The sequence below is a fragment of the Uloborus diversus genome, chromosome 8, assembly GCF_026930045.1.
Source record: "Uloborus diversus isolate 005 chromosome 8, Udiv.v.3.1, whole genome shotgun sequence".
NCBI lineage: Eukaryota > Metazoa > Arthropoda > Arachnida > Araneae > Uloboridae > Uloborus > Uloborus diversus.
The window spans coordinates 67,996,047-68,019,907 of record NC_072738.1 but is presented as its reverse complement, the minus strand read 5'-3'; the positions used below and the strand labels follow the sequence as shown (position 1 = coordinate 68,019,907).

The window sequence follows — 23,861 nt, the reverse complement described above, 5'->3', positions numbered from 1 at the left end:
AATTGTAGATTCATATCATTCCGGCAGAATTTAAATTCATTTACCAATATGGTCTTGCTGGTCTTTTTATATATTTTTATATTTTTCTTATATAGGAAACAATTTTTTCTAAAAATGTTTTTCACTTTCCTTCAAAAAATAAGAAACAGTTTTGGTGATTAGAAGAAAATGTATAAGCACATTGTTATTTAAAGTATGAATCAAATGACTAGTATGACAGCATCAGTGTTATGTGATATTTTACAAATACAAAAGTGATGACCAGCAACAGGCTCTGAGCCCAGCTAGACTGGTCCTAGTCAATTTACAATCCCCAGTGAAGATCAATGGCCCTCTTAAAACTATCTACTCCCTCGCTCATTATCACATCTTCCGGTAAGCTGTTCCAAGGTTCCACTACCCTGCTATAATAATAATTTTTCCTAATATCCATATTAGCCTAAGATTTAAATAGCTTAAAACAATGACCCCTTGTCCTGTTTTCAGTGCTAAACTTCCGCCCCATAACATCTTTCATTTTAATAAATTTAAACAACTGAATCATGTCCGCTCGGTCTCTTCTTTGCTCAAGACTACATTTTTAGCCTTCTAAGCCTGGAATCATAGTCTAAATGAGAAAGTCCATTTATTAGCCTTGTAGCCCGCCTTTGAACCCTTTCCAATACATTAATATCTTTCTTAAGACAAAGAGACCAAAACTGAACAGCATACTCCAAATGAGGTCTTACCAAACTTCTATATAAGGGCAGAAGAACATCTTTAGATTTGTTTGAAATAGATCTGTTGATAAACCCAAGCATCTTAATGGCTTTGTTACTAGCTATGTTGCACTGTTGGCAGAACTTTAAATCCTGACTTATTAAGACGCCCAGATCAGTAACTTTTTCTGCCTGACTAATGACTGAACCTTGCGAATAATAACTTGTACACTTATTTCCATGCCCTAAATGTAGCACTTGACATTTCCCAACATTAACAGCCATACCCCATTTATCAGCCCACTCTGTAATATGATCTCGATCCTCTTGCAGCTGATTTGCTTGTTCTTCATTTTCTACACTCCCCATAACTTTGACATCATCAGCAAAACAATTCATGTTCCCAGAAATATTTTTATAAATATCATTCATAAAAACAATGAACAAAACAGGCCCTAACACTGATCCTTGAGGAACCCCGCTTAAAACCTCACTCCAATTAGAATAATTTCCCCTTACAACTACCCTTTGTTTCCTTCCGGTCAGCCAGTTTTTTACTCAAATGAAAGTTTTCCCTCCTATTTCCATATCATCTATTTTAAATGTGATAATTTTTTACTAGATTTCTAGGACTGACAGAACTTCAAAGTGTTTGAGGCACCCCTAGAAATTGTCCGATTGAAGGAAAATTTTGCACAGGCTGTTCTTTTGTCCATTGGAACAAGATAAGAGGGTGGGAGCAATGAAAATTTAACTTTTAAAAAATGCCCAATAGCTAAGGGCCACCCTAATGGACATGTGTATTTACTTTGGAGATAATAATAAAAATAAACGGACTTAGTGCCCTTATCCTTACTCATTGTTTCTTCACGATTTTAATTATGTGCTAAAATTGTATGTTATTCTAATTCAACTTCGTTTTTCGCCATCGTCTTGTCCACTGCTGGTGACACAAAGATCGTTTTTTTTCATACTTAAAAAATTCTTTTATTTTTATATCAAGCTATTATTTATTTTTGAAATTAAATGATTGCTTCTTTTTTGCATTAAAAGTTGTTTTGTTGTAAACATAATCTATGTTTTTCCCCCCGTAAATAATGAAATCATTTGAAATTGAGTTACCTTGTACACATAATGTACAGCGTACACATTTTCATTTTTATTTTTTTCAATTGTTAAAATGCTGTATTCATTCATTAAAACATTAGTTCTTGGATGTCAAAAGGTTTTAATTTGTTTTACATAAATGTGTCCATTATTAACATAAGTATAATTATATTACTTCTATACTTTTACTATTACATATTATCCTTGCAGCAATTGTTATACTGCTGTAAAATTTAGTTCAAAAATGTTTCAATATAAACTTTTTAGTTTTATCAAAGTTAGACCTATGTCTTTAAGAAGTGATTTCAATATTTTTTTTAAATTCTTATACGCTAAGTGGTTACTGGAAGAAAAGTATTTGTTTTAAATTTCCTTTAATTCTATGTAGATAATTTAATCTATTTTAATATTCTTTTTTCTTCAATGAAGTTCATTTGCTGTGCTTTTATAATAAATACTTTGATTTATAAAAAAAAAAGGAAAATAATATCTTTTTAAAAATATATTTTTAATTTGCAGCTTGAAATGTTTTAAATGCTATATGTTATGTAAATATTCAACGGTTTTCAAGTACTGCAAAGAGGAAACCATTCTCAGTATTAACATAAATCGGGGAATTTTTTTCACAGTTCCTGTCACCACCCTGTAAATGGTATTTTTTGTTGTAGTTGTTATGTGTCTAGATTGCTTTTATATTTAACTTAAAAGAATAGATAACTTCAGAATGTTAAAACTTGTGCACACTAAATCTGAAATGTTTTTTTTTTTTTGAGGATAAATATTTGTTTGTACAGTAAACTTAAGGTTATCCGCAGAATAGGGTGGCAGATAAACGAAAACCGCAGATAATCCGAATAATAAGTAAACAACAATACTTAGTGTATACAATAGCCAAAAAATGTTAACAACACTCACATATACATTTAAATTATAACTAAAAACATTGCTACATTGCATTTACTAACATTCAATATAAAAATATATGGAAAATCTAAAAGCGAACAAGAACACAATCATAAGTTTAAAAAAAAATTGCGAAAAGTCTTGCAGATAATCCCACCGCCGATAACCGGGAGTTGACTGTATTTGTTTTGTTTTGTGAGTTGATTTTGAATTAAATAAATGAAATACTTTTCATTATAGCTTTTCTTTCCGAAAGCCCTGAAATTTTGGAACCATTTTTCATTGGCTGTGATACAAAAAATACCAAAATTGTGCAAATGTGCTTGACTGCTATTCAGAGATTGATTACACAGGAAGCAGTTTCTGCAGTGAGTATAAGATCCCTCCTTACTTACATACTATTCCAAGGTACTAAAATGCTACCTTTTGCTCCTATTTTAAAGAAATAGAGAGAAAAGATTATGATGTATGATTTTTTTTTTTTTTTTTTTTTTTTACAAATTTATAAGCTTCTTGGGTAATTTATTTGATAAATTTAACTCTGTTGTATTTTATTAGATAGCAGCAAACAACATAATCTCCTGCTTATGGTCTTTAATGGAAAGTGGTACTGAAGAGTTGAAATTACTTCAAACTGTAACTCTCTTGATCTCAGCAAACAATATTGTTGTGGGTGATACTCTATCAAAGGTACTTCAATTTAACTATAAGTCAATTTCTGTTGATTTCGATTTAATCTCTGTATATAGTTAATTTGTTTCACATTGTTACTTCATATAACTTTCTCATTTAATAAAAAAATACACTGTTATGCAAAATTTTTCTGAAAAATGAGTTCAATGAATTTAAATTTTAGCAGTTAGAGCATCTGCTACTTAGTTTTTTTTTTTTATACATTATTGCAAAAGTGTTCAGTAATTATATAGAATTAAAATGTAACAGCTATACTCAGTATACTTTTTGAAATTCTTAAACCATTAAGAAATTTTTAGCGATGTATTATAAATACATTAGAACCTCATTTATCCCTACTAACTGGGACCAAATGCAATCTATATAATCCTGGTAGTAAGCAAAACAATTCCTTAAATAAGCAGACTTATGGTTCATTACAATTAAAAGAAAACATGTTTGGAATGAATTTACTTTATTGACTTGAATTTACTTTGAATTGTTTACAAGTTCAGGGGTCGAAGTAGTCCTATATATCCTATATTTCCTATATTTTCAAAAAAAGCATCAAAACCGTCCTATATTTCCTATATTTTTGGAAAATGTCCTATATTCCCGTTTTTTACCCTATATTTCTTTTAAAAAGAACAGTAAATGAACTTTCTGACATCGGATTTTTCGCTGAAATATAGCTGAAAGTACGTCCCCAAACGAATTTCAAATTAAAAAACGAAATGAACTAAATCCTGCAACAGGCACCTTCGCTTATTTTTGGCTACAGCAATGTGACGTCACTATAGGGGGTGGAGTTTCGAGAACTAAGTCTGAAGTTGGTTTTAGAATTTTGCGTTTGGGGGGGGGGGGGGGGGCAACAGCCGTTTGTTTCCTTTTCCATCATGGTTTTATATACCAATTTCATATACCAATTGGTATATTTTTGTGTTCAGTGCATTTTCTGATCGGAGTGTTCTTATATTCTTTTTCCAATCTTTTCTTTTTGTGGAGTTTTGGGATCGTGGAATGTTAGTTCCTTTTGAAGTTAAAACGTAGTTTGTTGTAATAAGTGGAATTATAATGGCGAAATCGCATCGCTTAACAAAATTTCGTGTGGAGTGGTTGGACCAAGAGGACATTAATAGTACAAATTTTGGTGCATGGTGCACTAAAGGAAAAGATGATTTTACCGCTTTTTGCCATTTTTGCAACTGTTGAGTGCCCATAAGCAATAGTGGATTTTCGCAATTGAGGCAGCATGCTGAGACATTCAAGCATAAAGAAAACTCTGAAAAACGTCAGAAGGATCCTTCTCAAGCTCTGTTTGTTCTTAGTACAAGTGGTAAAGGGTTCAGTTTAGACATAAAATCAAAGAACAGTGGAATTAGTACTTGGGTCATGAGTGAGGAAGAAATAATAAAATTATCTTTGTTCAAATTTTGTTTAGTTATTTAGTCTATAAAGTATACTGTTTTTTCAAAAACAGTGTACTTTATACTTCTTTCAACTACAGGAAAGTCATTTCAGATGTAAGTTATAACTTTGTTTGAGGTTTTTTTTAAACAAAATCATTAGTAAGAATAACTAAATAATATATGATATGTATTATTTCTTTTTTCATAGCAAAATTATTCGTATAATGTGTCCTATATTTGTCCTATATTTTTTGTGGAAAATGTCCTATATGTGACAAGTCGATCACTTCTACCCCTGCAAGTTAGTAAAAATATGAAAAAACTTCACATCATTTCTTAATAAACAATTGATCCACTGTCTTTTGTTTCAGACATGTGTGACTTCTGAATGAAGCATAGTTATGCTGTGCTTCATCATTAATAGATCAAAAAAAAACAAAACAAATGCAGTGTATATGCGTTCTTACTATTATAATTTAAATTTATCTACATGAACATAATTTTTGTTTAGGGATACGAATTTGATTTTGATTTTCTGGAGAAACAAGATTCAACTATAATCAAGTCTAAAACCTGCAAACTTATTACTTGTTTTTTTTTTTTTTTTTTTTTTAATTGGTTACATTGTTTTATATTTTCTTTCAAATTGTTTGAATAAAACCATTTCATGTTTAGTTCCGATTTTGTTACATTAGTAACTTCTTTTCGTGATAATATATTAGAGGTATTAATTAATTGTTTATTTATTCATCATTCTAATTTGTCGAAAGTAACTTTTACAGGACATAAATTTTTCAGGTTTAATCTTTTAAGATGCTAATTTGTTTTTGTACCAGAAAACACAATCCAGGTTTGGTGCTAAAAACTTTTTTCTTTATTTCAGGCAATAGTTTTGTGCTTTCGTTTGCATTTTACTAAAAACAGCACTACCAATAACACTGCATCTGCAACTGTCCGGCAGCTGGTTTCAGCCGTGTTTGAGAGAATTGTTGCAGAAGATTATTCTCCTGACAGAGGTGAGTAAACCTTGTAATGTTTGAATAACCTGTTGATTTCTTAACTAAGCATTATTTGGTGCATCTCTAATTAAAAGCAAATAAAATATAGATATGTAACCAATTAGCGGGGATAAAGGAGGTCCAGAAGCTATTCCCTTCCTTTTACATCACCAAAAGTAAGCTAAATTTGTGTTTTTAAAACTTCAACTTCCAAAAATCTCCCACTTTTGAGCATCAATCTTCCAATTACATCATCTTTTGGAGACTTCACTTCTGGTGCAGAGTCCCTCAAGGGAGGGACAGTTAGTAACCACTGCCTCTCTCTTGTATCCTTTCTTGTAGTTCTCTCTGAATTAGTTCCATGCAAACACAAAGAAGGTTTCCATTCTGCTGTAGTTTATTCTAAAAAGTGAAATGACAAACCTAATAATGTCTTGCTAAGTGAATGTTCCCGTTTGCCGTCCAATGTCAACATTTATCAGGTTTTGTTTCTTTTTGTTAACATACATATAGTGGAAGGTCAAAAATCCATACAATTTGGGAGATTGATTTGATATGGAAAGAACGTTCTGTAAAATCATTTGAACTTCCCCCAGAAAGATAAATAAAAAATATACAGCTCATATTCATAATCTTTTCTTTAAACAGGAAAAAGCTTTAATGTTGCCTGAAATTTTTTTGCTCATGGTAATGACCTACAGTGACTATATTTTTAGATCAAAAAAGTTTAGAAAATGTGAATTTAGAAGAATTGAAGGCTGGAAGTCGGGTGCCTCCTAAGTCATTGCCTGCACATGCTGCAGATGGCTTCATGTTATTTCAGGTACATACAAAATATCCTTTGGTAACACTTGCACCAAAAATCTTTTATTTTTTTGTAAAAATAAGTGCTTTGACTTCATTTATTTAAAACTGTTTATGTAGGACCTTACTCATGCTTGATATCAATACTATTCATTAACATAAAAATAATTAAAACTTCTTAAATCACATTCTTTTATTTGCACAAATATCATTTTGTGAGCTAATATTTTTTATTTTTTTATTATTTCAGGTCAATGTATCTACATATTTTTTTTTTTTTTTTACAGAAATGTTAGTTAGCGATATAAAACTAATGCTGTTTTCATGGTAATAACTTAAAAGTGACTTGAGAAAACTAACTCAAATTTTCCCAATGACTCAAGTTACTATTTTTCTCTTAACATGCATTTGCAGAATTTTCTATTTTTGTTAATGTTGTCTTGTTTAACATTTCATTAAAGGCACTCTTTAAATTACCTTATTGTCTTAAAATCATTATCTGTATTGTTATTACAAATGTAATCCCTAATTCAATATAAAGTAATTTATTAGTACTGTTAATAAATATTCATTGAGGTTATACTAAGATAAGTTTCCTAAATTTTTGCTATAATCATAAAAAGAATAATGACAGGAAAGATGAGTTCATGAAATTCATCATTGAAGTGTAAGGCTGCAAAGTAGGTACCAAGTTTTTGGCCAACTTAAGTGTTGAATGAAATAAACATTAAAACTGAGAACAAAATGACTTTGGTCAAAAATCGAAATTGTAGATACCTAATTTTGTAGCGTACACACTTCAATTAATGGACTGCTACATTTGAATGTACTTTCATCATGCAATGATGAATTTCAGGTATTTTCATTTTGTTCTCCTACTTACCAACACATTCAAATGATTTTTAATTTAGGACTTGGTTCAACTGGTGAATGCAGATCAGCCATTCTGGCTGATTGGATTGACAGAGATGACAAGGACTTTTGGTTTAGAGCTCCTGGAGTCCATTCTTTCGTCCTTTCCTGAGGTGTTTTTAAAGGTACTCATTAGTCGTGTGACACCAAAGTCAATATTCTGGAAACATCAATGTTTTAAGGTCCATGTTTTTAAATCATCAATGTTTTTGAGTCCAATGTTTTTTTTTATTATCAATGTTGCTGTTTTATGTTAGAATAAAACATTAATAAAGTTTGAGATGAAAAAAGGGATGTTGATGGGAAAAACATGGATGTTCAAAATGGAAAAAATCAATTGCATTGATGTTCATCAATTTTAAGACATTGATATAAACATCAATGTTTAGATTCATTTTTGAGTTAAATTAATTTTTAGTGCAATCCAGTTTGAAAATATTTCCCGTAAGCCATAACTGTTTGGTATTAGTTGTTGCCTGTCTTATTCTTAGTTTCTGTACAATTTAGGTACAAACATCAGCAGATGTTGCAAAATTAATTCCTATTAGTTTGCATTCATGTTTTAAGGTTGAGTATTTTTAATGTACCCATCATGTACTTATTCTTTTGTGTTGCTTATTGTAAAAATTATTATTTTTTTAACTATTGGCTTTGCTTTGACGGCTGTGAGCTATTATTTAATGCATTATAGAACTGCCAAAAAAAAAAAAAAAAAAAAAAAAAAAACTGATCTACTTAGAAACATTTGTTGTTGATTATCACACATATGTAAGTGTGTGATATGTTCAAAAATATAAGTTATATATTGATAAAATTATTACTGTTGTAAAACATTGATGTTTTTTGGTCTATGTATCAGTACTATTCAATTGAATACATTTTTTCAAGAACAATATTGTGAAATTTGAATGAATTATTTGCAAAAATGTTTATTTCATAACTTTATCATTATTTTGAAATTTCAATTTTCTGAGAAAAATCAAAAGATTTAGACTTTCTTTTTACAATTTATTTATACTTTTGTTGTCTTGAAGAGTTTCAAAAAATATGCAAAGGTTTAAACCATAGAGCTAAATACTATTGAATACAAGGGAAAAAAAAGTCATGAACGAAATTATTGCTGCAAAAAAACATTGAGTTTTAGTTCTTTCTAAATTCTATCCTGTGCTTTTAACATTCTGTCTAGCTTTTGTAGAAGGTACTGTCTTACAGCTAATATTTGTTTCTCACTTTGTTTTATTTCAGCATCTTGAATTCAATTTTCTACTAAAAGAAAGAGTGTGTCCTCTAATTATTAAGCTGTTTTCACCAAACATAAAATATCGTCAAGGTGTGCAGGCTTCTGGTGGACCCCCCAATACTTCAGACAAACCTTATTTTCCTATTTCTATGCGTCTGCTCCGTATTGTGTCGATATTGATTCAAAGGTATTACAAAATGCTGGTAAGTTTGTTTCTACAAAGCACAAATTTAGTGCTCTTGTGATTTTGAACTTAATTTCTTTTTGAAAATAGTTTTGTGTTTTAGGCTGTATTTTTGAAACTCTACCTTATTTTATTTTATAAGTGTTTCTACACTACACGCCTTTTAAAGTTTAGTGCTGGTTTTTGTCAAGTTGTATTCTCAATTCAGTCTTAATTAAATATAAAAAAATTCCCTTTTTAAAATCAAAAAATAATAATCTTGATTTCTTTCTACTTCTAAGAAAATATGTGTTTATTTCCATTCCGAATTTCTCTTTGCCTGAGTTGGTTCCTTTGCGATTTGATAAGCTACCATGCAAATCAAATAATTATTTAACAATATTGAACTAGACCAAGTGAACTGTAATTATTTTATTGAACCTAATTACATACAAGCAAGAACAGCATGCTTCCAGTCGCCCTGCTCAATCTGTTTACAACCAAGGTTTTAAACCAAGCCTAGGTGGCGCTTCAATATATGAGTAGTAATGTTTCAAAACTCACTATATTCGTTTTTACAAATATGGATGAGACAAGTTTTGTTTCAGCGTTTGAATATTACAGCAACAGTTTTGTACCGGCAGTCAGTTTTCCCATGTATATTTTCTAATACTTATATCCAATTTTAAAGTAAATATGTGTTATATTTTTTAAAAGAATGTGTTAAAAACTTTAAAGAACATTTTTAAAGTTGAACTTACCAGGAAACCACACAATAGTGTATGATGATTTTTTTTAAAAAATAAGTAGTAGTTGTTGTTTCACCTATCTGTATAAAATGGAAAAAACAACATTCTAACCAGGAAACCACTCAGTAGTGTAATTATGAAAAAAAGAAAGTTATTTAGTGGTAATTAAAAGAGCATAGTCAAACATGTTTCTGAATACAAAAATTATTTGCCTTTGTTCCCTGGTTATCAAAATATAAAATTATAAAGTCCAAAGAAGTTTTTAAAAATAGCCAAAGTTGGCAAGTTTTGATGAGTAATGGAAGACATCTTTCACACGTGTGTCCGTGTTAAATTTTGTGCTTTTCTTAAAATTTCTGCTCAGTTTAAGGCTCAATAACTTAGAATTAAAAAGATTTAACTGGGTTATTTACTTTTGCTTAAAATAAAATTAAAAAAAAAAAGCTTTGTTACATATGTCTTTATTATTGTTATTAGCTCATTGCTACAGGTGTGCATTTGTATCTAAGTATCCGCAAAACAGTCTATATTTTTCAATTTCAATCATGACTTTCCTGATGTAACCTAAAATTTATAATTGTTTTATGGATAAGTAATAGTAATGATGTAAGTTAATTATTTTATTTTCCTGTTTATTACACTTTAGGTGACAGAATGTGAAATCTTTCTGTCCTTGATTGTAAAATTCCTAGATATTGACAAACCACCCTGGCAGAGGTCACTAGCCCTGGAAGTCTTGCATAAGATGTGTATCCAACCGGAATTGTTAAAGTAAGCACGTAGTTTATATCGTAACTAAACTTGTAGCAGATTTAGTTTGGAAACATTAAAAATGCTGTTCCATATAAAAATTACGCAATTTTACAGCTGAAATACATATCTTTCTTGCATCTCCAAAATCTGCTATGTACAGTACTGTCTTCTTCAACAATGTTCCTTCCTTTGCCCTATGTATAGCACCAAAATAGATTCTTCTAAATTTAATTTACAAGCTTAATACTTGTTGCAATGATTGCAATTAGCCACCCGTTCGCTATTATTAGCACACCTTATCTTTTCCTTCTCTTTGTTTTTATTGCACTCTCTCTCAGCAGGCTCTATACAATATGTCATCACAATTGTTTTACGTCACCAATAAATTCCATTTTTCTCTTTTTCATTAATTCAACTTCACAGGTCCTGAAAACTAGCTTAGTATTTATTGAATCTGTGACCAAAAATTTCAAAATCCAGTAACCAACTGTGGAAATAATTGTTGAAGCATTGCGAAAGTCAATGTCAAAGATGATTCTTTACATTACATTAAATGATATGAAATTAAAATTGGAAACAAAGTTTTAAATAAAGAAAAGTCCAAGTGGTGATGCTTTTTCTTCCTCTCCAATAATTTGGACAGATGGGTATAGCGGGTTTTAGATGCACAATAGCATGATAAAACCCATTGTGACTGATATTTAATATATACTTGTTTTAAAAATGTATCAAATTATTACTTTTTGAGTATTAATAAAAAAAGAAATTCATTTGTTCTTTTAGAATCTGTGTTATCCTTTTTCATGGTGCCTAGTGCTTGAAATAGTCACTCTTCTCTGATTTCAGTTCCACTATATGCAATAGATCATATATTTTGGTATTTTCTTTTATGAAATTTAATGAGACAATCCTTTTACATACTGATGAAACAAACTATTATTAATAGATTATTTCAGAGATTTGAGTGGCTTTTAGTTACAAGTTCTTTCTACTCTCATGAAATTATTCCTTAAGGGGGTATTCTAGTCTAGAGGATTGATTTTAAGGTGATTTTACAAGCTTAATAGTAAAAAATCATTAGCTGCTTTCACTATCCATTTTTATCAGTTTTTTATTTCTACTTGAAGAGTATAAAAATGCATAATAGTTGGAAAATAATTCAAAATTGAAGTTGGTAGAGGCTGGCCAAGGGGGGACTCTAAAAAATCGGGGTCTGGTTGACGTGATTCCAATCCTTCAGGTGATTTGAAACACATATTTAAGGTTGATTCTTACTAAACAAGGATGTAGAATTGTCTGGACGTAGCCGATTTGAAAATATTTTTTTTTCTCCACAAAATGGTGTCTTTTTGAAAAAAAAAGTTAATTTTTTGACTCCTTTTTTGAACTTTGCTGTTTTTTTAAAAAATAATAATGATCAAAAATTACAAAAACCCCTACGTGGAGACAATTTTGATAGTACAAAGAAAGTCTGTACCAAATTTCAAGTAAATCGGTGCATTAGAACTTGAGATATCTTGTCAACCGTTTCGAAACTAGTTTTGAGAAAAACACGTTTAAAGTTTGCAGTCTCATTTCAGCAAAAGAGTTTACTTCATCAAAATTAACTGTAACTCCAAAACTAATTTGAATTTCCACGAATGCTCTTAGTAACTTTTTCTTAAAGGTCTAAACTTTGAGAATATGAAGAGGGAAAAAATTTTTTTTGAATATCTAGACTAGAATATCCCCAATCTTGGCAAAAAAAGAAAAACATATGCCAAGTGCATTGAAAAAAAAAAAAAACTATAATATGTACTAGGGGGCTCCGCCCTTTCTCGTTTGCTTGCCAACCCCTGTTCCCTATCAGTAGTGACTTAATGCTGCCTGGGGTGGGTGACAACTGATGGATTTTTATGGTTTTCAGTGTGTCAGGACATCCTTATGACTCGATGTCTGACCCCTAATTTCTGACCCTAACTCTTTTTTTTTTGTCTTCAGATCATTTTGCCAGTCTTATGATATGAAGCCTCACAGTACGAAAATTTTCAAAGATATTGTGAACGCCCTTGGATCCTATGTACAATCAATGTTTATTGCCTCCGGCGTGAACCCTGCTCTACCAGGCAGTGGCTCTGGTGGTGTTCCAGCCTCTGTCCAAGGACAGCCTCCTGCATTGCTTGCAGGTATGCCTGTGGGACCTGGCATTACTCCACAGGCTGGATTCCTTTATAGAGGTGTGTGGTTTCCCATCAACCAGATGCCATCCGGAACTTGCAAGCCAGTTTTGTGAGTAGTTTTTGCATTTTCACATTGTGTACCAAAAGTTGAGTTAATTTTGATTTTATCTGTCCAACAAGTAAAAAGTCCTACTTTTTTTTTTTTTTTTGGAAAATTACTTAGGGTCTTTAAGAACCTTAGATTTTTTAGAAAATTAGTTTGGGGCTTTAAGAACCTTGCTTTTTTTCAAAGAAAATTAATTTTGAATCTTACATTTTTCAGAAAATTAATCTGGGTCTTTAATAATCTTATATTTTTTGGAAAGTGGTATAAATGGCCTTAATTTTTTTTTTAAGCAAACAATCAAATTGAAAGTAATATTGTGTCATGCAGTGTAAAATATTGTTTAAAATTCTAGGGATATCCAAAGTTGGATATCCTTTAAAAAAATCATGGATATTAATGGATCAAATTGAACTGTACAGTCTTATACTCATTGCAACTTTCTTGTTAGATATCCTATATTATACAGATAGAACCATATCAAACTGGATTTGCATCACTAATCAGTTTTAATGTCTGTGACAATATTTTGTCTTCAGTTTGTTTTACAGATTCTCGATGCTATTTTTATCAGAATTCATTTTTTTGCAGATTTTTAACTTTTGAGCAGTTTATTACAATATCTCGATTAAAGTCTTTTTTATGATGTTTTTGTATATATTTTTCTTTTTATTGCTTTAGTTTTTTAAATATTGTCATATCATTTTCAGTTTAGAATTTCTTGATCGTCTTGAAGCTCCTGGCGTTCCTGATGGCTATGGAATATCTGTAGCATACTCATGCCTATTGGATGTGATAAATAGCATTGAAACAATAATACATCCCCAAAAAAATAAAGTGTGTCCCAATGACGATTCGGCTGCCGAGCCAGATACACATGCAACGGAGCCTGTACGAGAAGCGAGCTTGCCTGACACATCACATGAAATCAACGAAGCTGACTGCCCCCATGACCTGGCTGAACAAATAGTAAATTCAACATGGTGTGGACTCCTTGCAGCATTCACTTTACTGATTGATGCAAGGTAAGACTAGTTGTGTTTTGTCATTGCAAAGCAAACAGTTTAAGTAAAGGTTTTCCCCTCATTTTTTGATTTTGATCTATATTAAATCAGTGAAAAGAATCCAGTATTCCATCTTTCATGTTGAGCTTTATGTAAAATTAAGCACTGGAAATCTTCCCAGAAGTGTTTGTTATAAGAAAAACATATCATTCCAATCTATTTTTCAGACTTTTGAACCTCTTTGAAGCTGTTCATTTCTTTTGAATGTTATTCTTTTTATATAAGTAGAAACTGCATTTATACATTTTTTAGCTGGAGGAATTCTTTTAACTTAGAATTATAAAAGTTTTTGGTGATAAAAAGTATATCTTGTATATTAATTGGTATCATTAAATATTTATTGTATAAAATTATTATACTGTACTAAAATTCAAAAAAGTTCGTGTGTGTGAGTGAGAAAAACCTCCCTTGCTGTAATGGTGATGAGCAGTCAACTTACCGTATTTTCTTTAAACATTAAAATGTCTTTGCTACTCTTTCTAATTTCTGTACAAACTTGTTTGCTACGCTATATTTGTAAAAACATTGTCACAAGACTGTCAGTGGACTTTCAGAAAATAATTGCACATTCTGACCTTTTTTCAGGACAAGCAAAAAAACTAATTACTAAAAATAATGTCAGAAAGGGAAGAAAAAAGAATAGAAAAAGGAAACAAAAGCACTCTCTTTTCAGTATGGAAAACTTGAATTAATCAATAGGCCTACTTAACCACAAAAGTGTATTTTGTTCTTGCACTTTCTTATATATTTTTGGGCATTTGGTAAAGCAGGTGAAGCATCTACCCAAATTGAACACCTGGAGCAAACATTATTAGATCATTTCCTAACTTTTTGTGGTTAGCAAAAAATTAAAAAAAAAAAAAAAAAAAAAAAAAAAAAATCAGTGGGATTATATTTGTATCAGTTAGTAGTACCCTGAAGTTGAAATCAAGGTAGAGAAATCAAAAGTTTTCTGAAGTCTGTTTGTTTTATTCTTTATTTAATAAGATTTGCACTTGTGCCTAAATTTTGATTTTACTCATATTTGTAGCACGGACGAAACAGCAACAGAAAACATTTTGAAGGCTATGCAGATATATGGCAGCATCTGTGGAACTCTAGGTTTGACAATTCCCAGGGATGCTTTCATCACAGCCATGTGCAAGGCGTCTCTTCCTCCCCACTACACCCTTACTGTCCTGAATGCTAATCCAATGAGAACAGATGGAAAAGGTGGTACCATTTTCTGGCATTCCTATGTATTTACTTCATTCAGTTTAACATATAAATCAACTAATTTGTTTTTGATTAGTAATGGGCGGGTGTTTTAATAAGTATATATCAGAAATTTTATACGTTGTCAGGACAATGATATTTGAATGATGTCACTATGCAAGGGTTTTCAACCATTTTTAGCCCGTGGACCAGTATACAAAGGTGTTTGTGATACGAAATTTCCGACGTTTCTGAAAATTTTGGTCTAATAACATTCTAAAACTGAATATATATGTATATATATACCGTATTTTCGGGAATAAGCGCCGCACCTGGTGTAAGCGCCGCATGGTAATATATTCTCAAAGAAAAAAGTTTTTTAATGTATGCGCCGCACCTTCCATAAGCGCTCACTCAGCATTAAACAACTTAAAAGCACAATCAGTAGTAAAGCAAGCTGGATTAAATGTAAATAAAAAATATTTTTTTATTTCTCGTTAGTATTTTTAATTAACAATAAAGAAATATTTTAAAAAATCCCCATTTTTCACTTTTTGCCTTCGGCATCCCTCGATTGGTCATCACTTTCGATGGTTAATTTATCCGATTTCCAACGGCAAACGCATCTCGTCAGTGCCAAACTCTGGCAGCAAAATGATTTCCAATTGCTTCTGCCTTTATAACCTTAAACTTAAAGGCTGCTGTATAACTTTTCAATTGCTAAGGAGCCATTTCAAAAGCAACTCTAAAAAAATTCGTAAAAAAAGATAAGCCAAGAACGCACGAACGGCAGCAAAAGATGCGACACCACGATGTGAGTGAATAATAAAATTAGAGCTAGGAGACAAGTTTCCCATTAGGTTGCTTGACCAAGCAACCTATTTTCGTGAGAAAGATGGTAAATTCCCTTTACACACTGGACATTCATCCCTCTCTCTTACTAGTACTTTTGCTGCCTCCTCTCCCTGACCCCTTCGCTCCGACGCGATAAGGCTTGCTTGCCCACGTGTATCAACTCTCTTCAGCAAAACACGTGCAATCGCTGACTCACCTTCCCTCCCCCTCTTTGGTTTACTTGTCACCATAGACTAATAATAAGAGTAGACCGAGCTTTCTCATTCTTGCTGATGAAGAAAATTGGTTCATAGATGTATCATGTGACTAGTGGAAGGGCTTGGCGAAGACTTTGGCAGCATGGTTGCTAGATGGCAGCATTATCTATAGTTTGGCACTCGAGATGTATTTTAAGACAATGTGTTTTCATTAAAAAAAACTTCCAGGTGCAGAGATTGAACTGTTTTTCTTTCAATTATGCATTATTTTGACATTAGTAATAGTTTTTGATCAGTTTTCGGTAACTTTTATTTCATTTCGAGCTGTCATTGTTGGCGTGAACGAAATGGCGGTAAACGTTTTGCGTTAACGCAAAAATGTACTAATCGGTATCTTAAATTGAAACTGTAGGTAAAAATCTTACTGTTTGCTGATTCTTCTTGGTCGCTTGCATCTTTTATTGCTTAGAGAGTTATTGAAATTTACTAAAGAAAATGCACAATACTATCTAAACGAAAAACTCACTATATTAACAAAATATTTACAACTTAGAATAACAAATCTACAAATCGGACTCCATAAAAGATCATTCTTCCGTGTTCCATCAATTCTATTTATTTTATTTCGCGCTGGCGTTGATCGTCTGCTACGATTAACGCCCGCTGTTGCTAGGATATCCACCAGTCACATGGTTTGGTTTATGAGCAGCAAAAGGGTTGCCATAGCTCGGTCTACTCTTATTATTAGTCTATGCTTGTCACGAAGGTCGAAGGATTTCTTGACCCCTTCGCTCTGCCCCGATAAGGCTTGCTCGCGCACGTGGATCAGCATTTCTCTCCTTGGTGAAACATGCGCATTCGCTGACTCACCTTCCCTCCCCCTCTTTGCTTTACTTGTCGCCCAAGGCCGAAGGATTTCCTGTCCCTTCACTCCGACGCGATAAGGCTTGCTCGTGCACGTGGATCAGCATTTCTTTTCTCAGTGAAATACGCGCAATCGCTGACTCACCTTCCCTCCCCCTCTTTGTTTTACTTGTCGCCTAAGGGCGAGGGATTTCCGCGAAATGAAAGCAAACGATGTGGTGCCATCTGTTAGCAGCATTTTCCGATTTTTTTTAAAACTTTGTTGGCCTTTTAAAGGTAGACCAACGGATGTGGAATGGTAAGTTCGGGAGAAATGAAGCAATGGAAACTGAATTTCAATTTAAATAACATTTTATTCAAAAAACATGTGTAAAATATAAATAGGCAAAAACAATCAAACATTTATAAAAGGTAAATCCCCTATTGATAATTCAAATATAATAATACCCCCCCCCCCCCCCAACAAACAAATATCACAGAGAAAAAATCACAAGATTCAATTACTGGAAAAATCATCAACAGTTCTAAAACGTTCCTAATATTTTTAAACATTTACCCTACGCCATGCCACAACGATGGTAGCTGTCCAGAAAACTATTTTAAATAATCATACCACTGGCAGTCCATACTTTAAACTTGGTACACAAAACAACGAAGGCAACATCCATCTGTCGGATGTTCAGACGAGTTGAAAATGTCCACTCGTGGACAGCAGACCAGAATCCATGGTCAATCAATCCTAGGCACACCCATGCCACTGAAGAGGCAGCACAAGAAATTATTTGCCCAGTTTCAAGCAAAACAGGAACCTTCCACTAGCAGAGGCTACCTCACCATATAGTGGATTCAATCCAGTCCGACCGGCTCCGTAATCGAGTATATGCCAGACGAACCTTCCGGCCCTGTTAGGCCTAATACTTAAAAAAACATCAACTCTTCAAATTTATATTTCTTTAAAAAACTCCTTTGTTACTTGTAGGGCACTGTTTTAGAACATCCTGCTCTGTTAGCAGGCTATTGAATCTTGTTACTACATATCTGAAAACCTCCACGTCCTCTGCGTGGATAAATCAATCCATTCGAGCACACATGCTTAAATCAAAACACACCGTCTGCAGAACGGAAGCAAATCATAAGAGATTGATTGATTGATTGACTTTCTATTTAAACCTTCTCTGTTACCCCGACGCAATGACATGACGTCGTCAAAATTTACATCTGTTGCATCTGAAAGCAACTCACAGTTAATCCTTTAACTGTTGCTATTTCTTAAATTTGCATTCTTGACTGCTACCAGCAGAAAGATCCTCAACTCATTGAGGCCTGACATCACGTCCGCCGATGGGCGAAACACGTGATTGACTTGTCGGGTGTTTAGTCACTTAGGGATTTCATACATACGCCCGCCAGGTAATTATATCTTTTAAAACCGGGAATCTATTTTTCAGACTAGTTTGAATTGACTGGTGAGTTTTAAACAATTAAAATACATTATATCTTTTTACGAAATTGCTCCAAGAACCTAAAATATATGGTTATGCTAACAAACTTGGAAAAAAAAAAACACTGTATCCGCCGTACTTTCAATTTTTTAACTTTTTTTCTTGTATGCGCCGCGGCGCTTATTCTCAAAAATACGGTATATATATATATATATATATATATATATATATATAAATTTTAAAATGTCTTTTTAAAAATGATTTTTTATGCATGTTTGAAGAGTATGTACAAAAGGGGGGGGGGTCGATCTCTCGAAAATTTCATACTGTTTTCAGAAAGCTTTCTTGTGTGTCCTTGCACTCTTGCCAGTATAACTTTTGACACAATTTTGAAAACCAGCATTTTGTTTCTTTACAAAACTCTTCAACTAGGTAAAGAAAATTACAAAAAAAGGTTACTTGTAACATTTTTACTGTCATTTACTACAAAAATATATAAATGTAAACCCAAGCAGTTATTGAACTTCTTATCTATAGGTAAATAAACCTTTGAAAAAAACAAGTTATTTAAAAATGCAAGCAGAAAATAATGAAAAGTATGAACATACTCTAGTGTTGCTAACATTCAAACACAATATTGTGGATTCAAGATCCTAAAATTGTGGCAACAACTGAAGAAGATATTGTACAAAATTATATCATGAATTTGGTTCTGAGTCAGAAACTTTTTTCAGACAAGCAGTTAATGAACTGAGTATTGGTCAAAGTTTTCCTCGATGGATGCTAGTTTCTCCTATCAGCAATTAAGAATCTCTGCTATAATGGATTCCATAAAAACTGCGTGATCTGCTTAAAAGAAAGGCAGAGCTAACATGAAAGTTATCTGTTGCAAAATTCAACAAAGTTTCTTTTTTGGGAAAAATTAAAAGGATGCATTCAGAGTAAAAATATGAGTTAATTTAAACTAATATATTTTCATATACTCTTGGGCGTTAATATTTAACTCATTCAAATTCGGAGGGGAAAAACAAACAAGATAAAAAAGGCATTCACTCAAATAGACTATTGCAGCCATCCTAAGTGTTTTTTGCATTTCAGATTTCTTATTGTTTTTCAAGAGATAGCTCATTACTGAGAATAACTGAGATTTGTGAGAGTAGTTTAAAAGCATTTTTTATGCTCTCTTCTTGCCAATAAGGTGCAAGCTTCATTTTAAGTTTCAAAATTATGGTAGTTGAATCATTTATTTAATTACTCAATGTAATACATTTGATGATTACCTTATTTTTTTGAAATACAGGGGAGTGTAGGTAGGAATGGGACAGTGCTGTACATATTCCAAAATAAAACACATAAAATTATTTCTAGCTTGATCATCAGATGTAGCAGCAAGAATCTAAAGCTGCCACATCTACTGACAAAGTAAGAAAAACATTTTCACTATTTATTTTGGCATAAATGCAGTACTGTTCCATTCCTCCCAATGGGTTCCTCCCTTTTCTGATATGTTTTTAATTAAAAATTTAATATTAATCTATTTTTTGTTTGAAATCGGCCATAAAAGTTTGTTATTTTCATGTACTAGATCGTAAGCGAGAGTCCGAAGATTTTGTCCATGGCATCCCTAATTCATCGGGTGCTTCTCAACTGCCACTTGGACTCTACTTGGGGAGTTGTGATGGTCATGAAATCCGGCAGCAAGTGGTTGCTGTGGGCACTCCTCTTCCCACTGCATCGTTGCCTCTGGGAGCTCAGCAAGGCCCTGTTATGGTAAGATCCTCATCCATTATTTTTAGAGTGATTGTTCTAATGCTGCTGACTGCATGAGGTAGTGGTTAGGTGTTGGCCTCTTATGCCCAAAGGTGCAGGTTTGAACCTGGCTCCAGTCAGGGAATTTTCAAGTTGTAGCAAATCGACAGCATCCATGTCATATGATTATGCGGAATATAAAAGATTTGATGAATACTCTTGGCAAAATTAAATTCCTAGTGCTGTTTTGCATTGAAGAGAACCCAGGTGCCTTCATCTAGTGGGGAAACTCTGCATCAAAATTCGAGTCGTAATGTCATCTGCCAATAATGGTGCTACATGAAGAAATGGATGACGTTTTAGGAGGTCTGAAAATGTAAGAACTGGAAGGGAAAAAAAAAGGTGTTTGATGCCGTTCAAAAGTTTGGAAAACTTGATGAAAAAGACCTAAATTGAGTTATCTTTTTTATAAGGAGTGCTATTGTTTTGTTTTGTAGGATCCCTCAAGAATTCTGCCCATCTGGTGCATAGTGTTATTATAAGTTAAAAAAAATCAATAGTCCATTAATCCTTTGAGGCATATTGGGATTAAAAGTGCTGAAACCTTTTTCTGTATGATAATGTACTGTGGGATATTTTTAAACTGACGTCAAAATACTGCAATAACTGCACTAAAAGCAAAACTAAAGAAGCTTTTTGGTTGGCAGTGACCGGTAGTGACGATTTCATTGGTAGCCACTTTTTTGAAATAGTAGCACTTTTCTTACTCGAAGGGCTAAGCGATATGTTTTGAAAATTTGTTGAAGTTAATGATCCTAAATACACTAATTAATGCAAGTAATATATTTTTAGTAAGTTCATAAATGCTGCATCTTGATCTTGGTTGAAAAGACTTTCCTAATCGTTTTAAGCTTTTTGTGTACTTTAAGGTCATTAATTTATTTTTTGAGGTGGCGATCAAGTGACAATTGACGGATGGTTTCTTATTTTTAAGCACTTTTATTATACTTGGCCTGATTTTCATGGGGAAATCTGAGGTTCGATTTTGCTTATATCTCAGCAACTAGACCACTTAGAGACTTCGGGATTACGCTAAATGATTTGCTTAATCTTAAGGTACAACTTAATGCAGAAACATGAAGATTCTGAAATAAAATTATTATTATGGTTAGGATGGAAAACAGCAAATGTAATTTCCCCTTGAAATGTTTAAATATAAAACCCACTGTAACAAATTTTGTTGCCTTGTAACTGTAATAGTATAATCACTATGAAAATTCTGAATTAAGGCTTCTCTGGAGCAAGCATGAAATGCTGTCCTCTATGAAAATAATCGATAATGGGGAAAGGAAAGAGACATATTAAGATTTTTATCACTATTACCTTGTATGTTTTAAAACATAAATTAGTTTGGGAAACCTTTAATATTTAAATGGTTTTAATTAAATTAGTACACAAATAAATCCTAGAGAGGAATAAGGATTCATTTTTACTGCCAACTGCATGATGGAAACATTATTCTATTTCTGAAATATGTTTAAACTAAAAAGAATAAAATAACCGAATTTTTTAAAAAAAATACTAAGCACTTTTCATAGTGCACTCAAAAGGACAAAATAACTTTTCTGAGTCAGAAAGGACATTTTAAGTGTTCCTGTAGTTTTCAATTGCTTCAAGAAAATGACCCCGCGAATGAAGAAAAGTGCGCATGTCAGAAAAATATGCATGTTTCAACACTCAAATTTATGATTGAAAGCTAGATAATGATAAGAAATTCTCTTCATGACTTGAGACGCTCTTTTCTTTGCTTGTGGAGTCATTTTTTTTTGGAATAATTGAAAACTACAGGAATATTTAAAATGTCCTTTCTGACTCTGAAAAGTTATTTTGTCCTTTTGAATGCATTATGGAAAGGGCTTAGTATTTTTTAAAAAATTCTGTTCTTTCTTTTAATCACTATGTGGCTGGTGGCGATTGCTAATTTTGGTCTTTCAGCTGCATGCTCTTAGGTTTATATTTAGTTTTACTTTCGTAAACCAGTAAATAATATACCATTTACAGATGTTACAAATGTGTTTGAGAATTTAAACACGGCATCACAGGCTCATTCCTCATACCAATATTTTTTCTTCAAAATACAAAAGAAAATTTATGCAACATGGTTCTTTTTAGTTTTCTAAAATCCTTGTACCTCAAAGAATTAATTTTTAAAACCTTTTTTTCCTTTCCTAATACAAAAATTTCCTTGAGAGCAATCTTTTATCATTTAGCAATTTTATATGAATGTTGATGCATATTGTGTAGTAATACACACCTTTGTTCTTATACAGTTGACAGCTAAAAATTTACAATGTATGAGGGCAGTATTGAGTCTTGCACATTGTCATGGAGCTGTTTTGGGCACTGCATGGCATCTGGTACTCACAACAGTGCAGGTTAGTTTTTCAAATTTATTTGTTGTTAATTATTTCAAACAGTTTACTTTGTACTCATTTCCAGCTCAAGATTATGTATGATTGCTAAGCGACAAGAAATTTTTTTTAGAAAACTATAAAGTTTTTAAATGTGTCATAAATATAAAATTTTGGAAATTCTTATCAAAACATGAAAAAATTAAACTATATATTTCTTTTTTTAAAGTAAATTTTCATTTTTTTTAATGAGTAATGAGTATCACAAACATTAGAAGAGTATATATATTTTTTTAATTGCCTTTATAAATATTCACTGTTAATAGCCTATAGCATCTAATTATTTGTTGTGTGTTTGTATGATCGCCTCATACTATAGGATTAAGTCTTTTCTCCATAAAAAGTTTTTTTTCATACGTGTTAAGAGAAAATATTTTATCGGCATTCCAAGAGCATTGATATCTGATTTATGCTCCATTTTCTGAGGGAGTTGAACCTAGGAATTTTCTTTTGATTGTTCTTAATGTTCTGTATCATTGAGCTGTTCTTTGACCCTTACTCAATATAAAAATTATTCAAACACGTATGGAAATTGATTGTTATTTTTTGAACACTTTGTATAATAAGTTTAATATTCTTTCTTAAAAATAAGTGTTTCAAAACTTCAATTTTTCATATCTTTAATCATGATTTTATTCAAATTCTCTTTAATTCTTTATTTACCATATTGATAATTTTATCAAATACAGTGAAACCTGTAAAGTTGATCTCCCTTATAAGTTGAGCACTTGTCTAAGTTGACCGCTTTTTTCAGGTACAGAATAGTCCCATATGATATAGATTAACCTCCATAAGTTGACTGCTCAAATACTGCTCTGCAAGTGGTCAACTTACACAGGTTTCACTGTATTGTGATCTAATTGACTTATTTATTATGACCTATCACTTTTTCTACAACTTAGCTCAAAGGAAACTTTGATGAAGATACATAATTTAGTCAGAAGTTTTTTTCCAAAAAGCCTTTGCTTGGGATAATTTTGGAAAATTTTTCTCTGTTTTTCTTCTACTGGTGCAGCTTGCACAATCTTTACCGAAGTATAGTCTGTATGTAGTTCTAACTTGTATGTAATTTGTTTGAAAATTAATTTTGCAAATTCATCACACAACTTTTTGAGTTGCTTGCAATGCAAACCTACAATTTCTATTGGGCTACAGTATCACTTGTAAGATGCTGTAAAACTTTTAAGTTTTTTCTTTTAATTCTAAATGAAATGAGATCTTAAAGCATTAATTGGCTTTTTCATCAAAATGCTTGATTGACATTAAATTATTTTTAGTTCGTTTTTTCTTTTCATTTTTTTTTCTGTTTTCGAAATGAAAATGGGAGACATTTGTACTTCCAACATGAGACATAA

General features: G+C 32.0%; 1 protein-coding gene across 1 annotated transcript in view; it reads left to right on the top strand.

Annotated features, from left to right (window-relative positions):
- LOC129228224 (protein MON2 homolog) overlaps positions 1–23,861 on the top strand; it is an 87,167-nt gene that overhangs the window by 17,942 nt on the left and 45,364 nt on the right. The window contains exons 4-15 of the mRNA XM_054862887.1: positions 2,949–3,076; positions 3,267–3,398; positions 5,673–5,805; positions 6,504–6,610; positions 7,503–7,628; positions 8,749–8,946; positions 10,302–10,426; positions 12,389–12,676; positions 13,381–13,695; positions 14,765–14,946; positions 19,872–20,056; positions 22,366–22,470. Of these exons, the coding sequence (XP_054718862.1) occupies positions 2,949–3,076; positions 3,267–3,398; positions 5,673–5,805; positions 6,504–6,610; positions 7,503–7,628; positions 8,749–8,946; positions 10,302–10,426; positions 12,389–12,676; positions 13,381–13,695; positions 14,765–14,946; positions 19,872–20,056; positions 22,366–22,470 (2,024 nt within the window). The remainder of the gene's footprint in view (positions 1–2,948; positions 3,077–3,266; positions 3,399–5,672; positions 5,806–6,503; positions 6,611–7,502; positions 7,629–8,748; positions 8,947–10,301; positions 10,427–12,388; positions 12,677–13,380; positions 13,696–14,764; positions 14,947–19,871; positions 20,057–22,365; positions 22,471–23,861) is intronic.